Source organism: Octopus bimaculoides, chromosome 7 (genome assembly GCF_001194135.2).
Source record: "Octopus bimaculoides isolate UCB-OBI-ISO-001 chromosome 7, ASM119413v2, whole genome shotgun sequence".
NCBI classification, from domain to species: domain Eukaryota; kingdom Metazoa; phylum Mollusca; class Cephalopoda; order Octopoda; family Octopodidae; genus Octopus; species Octopus bimaculoides.
In genome coordinates, this window is record NC_068987.1 from 13,843,999 (window position 1) to 13,852,079 (window position 8,081).

At 37.5% G+C, this 8,081-nt stretch overlaps 1 protein-coding gene across 4 annotated transcripts in view; it reads right to left on the reverse strand.

Annotated features, from left to right (window-relative positions):
* Nucleotides 1-239: 239 nt before the first annotated feature.
* The window catches only part of LOC106870908 (FGFR1 oncogene partner 2 homolog), a 25,243-nt gene continuing 17,401 nt past the window's right edge, over nt 240-8,081 (reverse strand). For all 4 annotated transcript variants that reach the window (XM_052969254.1, XM_052969255.1, XM_052969256.1 and 1 more), the window contains 3 exons: nt 7,418-7,554; nt 4,834-5,085; nt 240-919 (listed from right to left, as the gene is read on the reverse strand). In XM_052969254.1, coding sequence (XP_052825214.1) covers nt 671-919; nt 4,834-5,085; nt 7,418-7,552 — 636 coding nt within the window. In that variant the 5' untranslated portion in view covers nt 7,553-7,554 and the 3' untranslated portion in view covers nt 240-670. The remainder of the gene's footprint in view (nt 920-4,833; nt 5,086-7,417; nt 7,555-8,081) is intronic.

Consider the following 8,081-nt stretch of genomic DNA (forward strand, 5'->3'; position numbering starts at 1 on the left):
TTCATATCCTTCCAACACATCAGTCATTTTGTCATCATTAATAATTTACTGAAAGTCATCGTTAATAATTTACAGAAAGTAATTCTAAATTTTCATATGTACAGATATAAAACATGAACAAGTGATAAATAGAATTATAAACCGTGATTCAGATGAAGAACTGCAAATAACACAACAAAACAAGTTTCTTTCAGGTGATAAAATATTGCAGAGCAATTCTTGAAGTAATTAGAACAACATTCATATTTCCAAGTTTTATTTATATAAAACATTCAAGAAAGTTTTTTAAAATTTCACTATGATATAGAAAAAAGAAATTCAAAATATCATAGCAGATAAATAGACTATTACAGTTTTATTAATATTTCAGAGAATTTTTTTTCCTTTTTTCAGGACCTTTAAACACGCATATATACATACACAAACACACACACATATATATATATATATATACACGCACACATACATACACACAGTTTTATACTTTTCCTCTTAACATTTCCAATGTTCTTTAAAGATTTTAAAAAAATTTTTGTTTTTATTTAAATTTTTGCTTTTTTTTTTTTTTAATTTTCATGTACATGCATACATATACACATCCTCAATTCAATGGTTTTCACACACCCTGTTCCAACAAGTTCTGTTGTTCCATTTATTTAATTTACATGTATCACAGTTGTTTCGTTGGCGTGGCCCTATCTGAGTCATCATTTCCTAAGGAGTTGACCTCGTTCTGGTCCTCGAGAATGCGATGTTTGGTTGTCGAGCAGATCTCCAGCATTTCCCGTAAGCCACGATTTTCTATTTCTAGCTGAGTCAGCCTTTCCTGTACTTTAGACACGGCAGTGTCATCCACTGCTACAGCTTTTTGCATCACAGCAGCCATTTCACAGATTTTGTCAATCATTTGAACATTATCCTACGGAAGAGAAAGAAAAAGTAACAAATTATATTATAAGCAATTATCATCATCATCATCATCGTCGTCGCTGTCATTATTCAATGTCCATGTTCTATACTGGAGTACATTCGACAGTTTGACAGAAACTGATGGGCCTAAGGACCATATTGAGCTCCAATGACTGCTTTGGCATGGCTTTTATGGCTGGATGCCCTTGATAAGATCAACCACTTTACAGCCTGAATGTAAAGACTGACAAATGCTGCTCATCATTTTGTCCAGTATGTTAAAGACTCTGTTAGCTCACTGCCTTAACCAACTTACTACTACTACTACTACTAATAATAATAATAATAAAAGAAGTGATACAGAACCAGTGTGTATGTGTGTTTATTATTGGCAACATGACCCTCCCAACATACAACAAAATCTGTTTCAACAGATGAGTTCACATCAAAAATCTTGCAAATCAAATACAAAGACAAGTTTCAAAGGGTTGTTGCTTTAGAAATGGGATTTCTATAGCTTTTTACCTGTTCATGAAGAACATCTGGGGTATACAGCAACCTCTAGCTACTTATAGTGTTGAGTTCTACTTCACCATGATAGTTATTTTATAGGGTGCTTCTATGTGGTTGTCTGACATGCTAGAAAGAGCAACCAAATCTCTCTCAAAATACCCCCATTGCCTTAAAAATAAGCACATTGTATAACGTGCTTTCAAGTAAACTCTGTTTAAGGAAGAAATAAAAGATGGGAAGGTCATGGCAAGAATGCCTTTCATCACAGGTTTGATTGATCAGAGCTGACTTGGGAGCTAAAGAACAAGAACAACAACATCTAGCCATAATGGATCAAGACCTTCAAAGAATGTTATATGGGAGGAGGGGGGAGAAAGATGGGGATAGAAAGAGAAAGTGGGAGAGAAAGGGAGAAAGTGGAAAAAAGTGAGAGAGTGGAAGGGAAAGAGGGGGAAAGTGGAAGAGAAGAGAGAGGGGGGAGGAAAGGGCAGGAGGAGGGAGAGAGAAAGGAAAAAGAGAGAAGGAGAAGGGGAAAGAGTGGGAGGGGAGAAAAGTGAGAGAGTGGGAGAGAAAGAGAAAGAGAGGGGGATGGAAAAGGAGGGAAGGGGAGAGAGAAAGGAAAAAGAACGGAGAAAGAGAGGGAAAGAGAGAGAGACAGAAAGGAAAAAGGAGAGGGAAATAGAGAGAGGGAGAGAGAAAAAACAGAGAGAGAGAGAGAGAGAGAGAGAGAGAGAGAGAGAAAGGGAGGGAAGGAGAAACAGACAGAGAGAAAGAGAAAGAGAGAAAAAGTGAATTCTATTTTGGCAACAACACTAGCAAAGGACTTCCAAAGAATACACACGTAAAAATTGATCGTTTCCGAAAGTAAAGATTAGATTTGGGTCAAGAAACCGGGTTACTTTACTCCAGTATATTCCAATATACAAAACTTGAAGAAAACAAAAAAAGACAATGACAAAATGTGTGGCCATTGAAAGTCAGTGGTGAAATCGGAGACTAAAATTCTGAATAACCAAAAGGTAAAAATAGCTTCAATTCACTATCGTTTCACAGCTGATGAAACAAGCATCAGAATCTTGCTTTGTCTGTTTAACCAATTTCTTTTACAGCTGTTGGCTTGCATCATTTATTTAGTTGCTAGCTTGCTTAGTATTACCGTTCTTCTTCTTCTTCTTCTTCTTCTTCTTCATTCTTATTTTATTTTTTCTTTAGTTTCCATCAAACATTCACCACCTCGTTTCATAGACCCCGATCAATAAAATATTGTTTCACACACACACACACACACGCACATGTGCACACATACGCAGACAGACACACACACATGCGTGCACTCACACACACATACATACATACACACACTCAGATGTTCAAAATATGAAGAAAGAAGTGAATGAAAATATAAGACATTTATCTAATTGTAGTCTGAGTTTAAGGTGCTGGACAATTGGTCAAACGGTCATGGAAATTAGACCTAGCTACTACTGTTGACGATGACGATGACGATGACGTTGAAGATGATGATGATGATGATGATGATGATGATAACAATGACAATGATAACACTGCTGTTGATAACGATAATTATGACAATGATAATGATACTGTTGATGATGATGATGATGAGGATGATGACAATGATATTTGAGCAGCTGAACTAATTATAGAAGTTCTTTTCATTTTCTATGAAATAACTGTTCTTGTTTTGGACTGACCTGACCTGTGGTCAAGTCCGGACAATACACGACCCAAGAGGTTCAGCCATGATCATACCATCTTGTTTTCAGGAATAGTATATCTAGGATCACACCATCCAACGAGTCCTTCATTTTATAGCATTGTAGGGCGGCAATTCAAGGGAGGTTTGGCTGCAATTTCCATCATAGACAGCCTTTTGACCTTCCTATTCTGACAAAGCAGAATATCAAAGATGTGACAGCTGAAGAAAAGTGGGGGATGCACAGATTGGTACAATAAGAACAACTAATCTATGTTTGGTTAAAAATTATGAAATTAAAATGTTAGGCAAGGGTTAGCAACAGGAAAGGCATCCAGACACAGAAAAATCTGCCTCAAATTCCATCTGACCCATGCATCAGGGAGAAATAGGTGTTAAATGATGAATAAATGATGAGGAGTTACCACTAACACAAAGAAGTAATTTCTACATGATGTACTTCATCCATTTTTCATAACATGTTCAAACCATTTTTGCTATTTCTTCAACAAATGTCTAGAATTTCAAACCTGTCTCTTGCAATCAACTTTACCGGTTAAGTTAACTCTGCACATTAAATGAACAAGACTCAGAGTATTTTATCTGTGGAAGTGTTTGATGTGTTCAACTCTGTGAGGAGTGAAGTATTTATTATATAGCATTTTGGGCTCTTGTTCTTTGACTACGAGTGAGTAAGCAAGAGAGAACTGGTTTTATGGGTTTGGTGTGGGCAAATAAAATGATGAAAGTATTAAAATGAAAGAATGAGAAGACAGAGAGAGAGAGAGAGAGAGGGAGGGGGAGAAAGAGAAAGGGTCATTGAGGTAAATGAAGGGAGAGGGGTGATGAAAGTAAAGGGAATGATATAAAGGAAGGTGGAAAGAAGAGAGAAGTGGTGTGAGATGAATGAAGGGGAGGAAACTACAATTGGAGAGGGGAAGGTAAGAGGAACTAATGTTTTGTAAGCCAGGCAGAAGGTAAAATGGAGGTGGTTGGAGGTACTGCAAGTAAAAAAAGAGTGGGAGGCAAAGACCAACAGCTCTCACAATATATTCTGAAATATTTCAGAAAAAGCACTCACATGACTTAATTAATAGAGGTGGGATGATGTGGAGAATGAGGTGGGACGACCAGAGATAAAGAGGTGGTGCTGAACAGAGTGCGAGGTTTAAGAACAGAGATAGACACTCAATTCCTATGTTTCAAAGTCCTATACAAGCAGCAATTAAAGGAGATGGTATAAATCAGGAGGAGGCGCAATGGCCCAGTGGTTAGGGCAGCGGACTTGCGGTCATAGGATCGCGGTTTCGATTCCCAGACTGGGTATTGTGAGTGTTTATTGAGCGAAAACACCTAAAGCTCCATGAGGCTCCGGCAGGGGATGGTGGCGAACCCTGCTGCACTCTTTCACCACAACTTTCTCTCACTCTTACTTCCTGTTTCTGTTGTGCCTGTAATTCAAAGGGTCAGCCTTGTCACACTTTGTCATGCTGAATATCCCCGAGAACTACGTTAAGGGTACAAGTGTCTGTGGAGTGCTCAGCCACTTGCACGTTAATTTCACGAGCAGGCTGTTCCGTTGATTGGATCAACTGGAACCCTCGACGTCGTAAGCGACGGAGTGCCAACAAAAATAAATCAGGAAATATTACAGGACATGGTGTTACATCAAACAAATAGCGCTGGTACATTACCGTTCCTTGCTCACTGCTTCTAGAGATTGATTTCTCAAACTGGTTGCTCTGTATGAGTTGAACCACTTGTTCCCGGTACTTCTGCATTATTAGTTCCAGGGCACTTTGGTGCTCTTCAAGACACAGCCGCAATTCCTGGTTTTCATGCTGTAGATCACGAATCTGTCGGTTTTCCTGTGCTATTTCTAGAACTAAAGTAGATCGTGGTCGATGACGAGCTATTTCATTCAGCTCGGTTATACCGTCATGATACTGAAGAGAGAAAAAGTGGAAATATTTTAAGATTAATTGGAACAAAGAAATCAATACAATAAGTTCTATATATGGAAAACACTAATTACAACAAGCCAACAAGTGGTGGTGTCTCTATGTAGTTGCCCTGCCTGCTAGAAATAGCAACAAAATCTCTCTCAAATCGCACCTAACAGTTTTGGGAGAAGGAAGGATACAATAGGTAACATAATCTTAGGCATGCACCTAAACAGATGGAATAGTCATGGCTGGAATGTCTTAGGACATAACTATGTTCAGTCAGGCTGACTTGGCACCAAATAACAACTAGTTATGTGGTTGCTCAACCTGCAAGACATGGCAGCCACACACACACACACACACACACTCCTATCTTTCAAAGAGGGCATGAGCCCTTTCACATACACATATACACACAATGGAATTTCCATCTACTACATTTATTCATGAGGTTTTGGTTGACCTGAGGTTATAGTAGAAGACACTTGCCTAAGATACTGTGCAGTAGGATTGAACCCAAAACACAATAGACTTCTTTCAGTTTCTCTCCACCAAAACCACTCAGTAGAAAACACTTGCCCAAGGTGCTACACTTCTTAACCACATACTCATGTCTCTACTTATGCAGCCACATAATGCATTAAAATATCCAGTTTCACAGATACTAGTTTGACTGTTTCCCAGTTTAAAAATAACCAAATCAAATTTAAGGGCTTCTATGACCCTCTATGATTACCCTTCTGGTAGAAGCAATCCTGTTCTCAAGAATGAAATGTTAATAGATTTTAGATTTGGATTTTTTATTTAATCTTTATTCTATAGATGCAATGTTTCTTCAATATATTTTGCAGGGGTAAACTTTTTTTGATCTTTTACAAAATAATTTACATTTCAGTTCATGCAATATTTCGTGTTACATTCATGTAAATTTTATATTCAAACAATCTTATATTCAACAATTTTATATTCAGACAGTAGCGTTACATGCAGCAGATGTCACCACTGCTACAGATCGAGAGCAGGACTTGTAGCATGCGTACCAGAGATGGTTACTGAACAAGAAAAGTCAAGGTTGACCTATGATGGATAGCCAGAGAAGACATTTAAGCAATGGTTTAGTCTCAAAAAAGAATGTGTGTGTATCTAAGTGTACCTTTTAAAAAGGTCATTAAGTTGTGTTAGATATCCATCTTTTAATTTTAACTTAATGTACTTCAGACTTTTCAACTGATAAACGAAATTCCTGGCTTTCTTTTAGAGTATTTTTATATTTTATATCTTTTACTTTACATACTTTTGATAGAAACAGCCTCAATCACTCCATTCCCACTCTCTCTTCTAAAATGTGAGCAGGCATGTAGCTTCTCTACAGCAAGAAACCTGTTCTGCTCTGGTCCCTTCTCTCATACTTTAACCCAGAAGACTGCACTGGTATGGCCAGTGCCAGCGACATGTAAAAGACAGCCAGTACACTCTGTAGAGTGGTTGGCATCAAGAAGGGCATCCAGTCATAGAAACCAAGCTAAAACAGACGACTGGAGCCTGGTGCAGCTCTCCGGCTTACCAGCTCCAGTCAAAGTGTCTAACTCATGACAGAATGGAAAACGGACGTTAAATGATGATGAATATATAAAGAACTATAACAGTATAGCTATAACCTTAAAGCCCTGAACTTTAACAGGATAGAGCGCTATAAAGGCACTTGAAGGAGACTGCATGCTTAAAGTTTTGAATTTTAGGACAATGTGCTTCATAATGAAGTTAGGAGAAGCACAGCTTGATCAAATACTCCTGTCAATCAACTCTGTGTATTGATCTGCTCAAAGTTATCCAGTGCTATTCACAAACCAATATCAGTCATTGACACAAGTTACAGACTGACAATGAAACTGAAATTTAGGATTTAAAAAACAAATTCAAATCAGTAAATCTAGTTTGTTTTTCTAATTCCAAGGAACATCCACTTCTTGGTGAAAAACAAAAACAAACACTACCATAGCATGGTATTATAGGCAAGTATTTTCTTTACTATAGCTCCTGGCTAACCAATGCCTGTGAGTGAATTTGGTAGACAGAAATAGGAGGAAGCCCATTGCGTGTGTCTTTGGATGGGTTGTGTTTGCCACCCAGCTACTTGATAACCAGTATTAGTTTGTTGATATTTCTGTAACTTAGGGGTCTGGAAAAAGTGACTGATAGATTGAGTCTCAGAATTAAAAATAAGTACTGGGGTCGGTTTATTTGACTAAACGCCTTCAAAGCACTGTCCCAGCATGGGCTGTAGTCCAATGATTAAGACAAGTAAAAAGAATAAGAAAAAACAGATACTTACCCTTTTCATAGCATCAATTTGATTATGCAGGGCATTGGTACTTTCCATTAATGTATTGGCTAAAGAATCATGATCTTTTAGTCGTGTTACAAGCAAACGGGCATCAGCAAGCAACTTCTCAAAACTCATCTTCATGCCTAAAGTAAATAAATAAAAAAAGAACACATAGATAAATATTAAAAAAAAAATATCCATCAAATATTGTTAAAAGTTTGTGTATGTCATCCAACCATTGCATGTGGAATAATTATGGATGGAAAACATGGCTATGTAGTTAAGGAGTTTGCTTTCCAACCATGTGATTTCTGGTTCAATCCTACTGCATTACACCTTGGATTAGTTTGTTACATACACAAAAGCCCCTAGTTGATCAGTGCCTTGAGAGTGAATTTGGTAGATGGAAACTGTGTGGAAGCATGTCATGTATACATCTTTGTGTGTGGGTCTCTTTCTGTCTGCCCTTCACACCACTTGACAAAAAAGACCAATAGAAAAAGTGCCAGGCTTAAAAAAACCAGCTGAAGTTATATATGTGTGTGTGTGTGTGTGTGTGTGTGTGTGTTTGTTTATAAGTATATATGTATGTATACATATATAAAAACATATATGTATGTATAAAAGCATAACAGCTACACTAAAATATGGGAATATATATATATATATA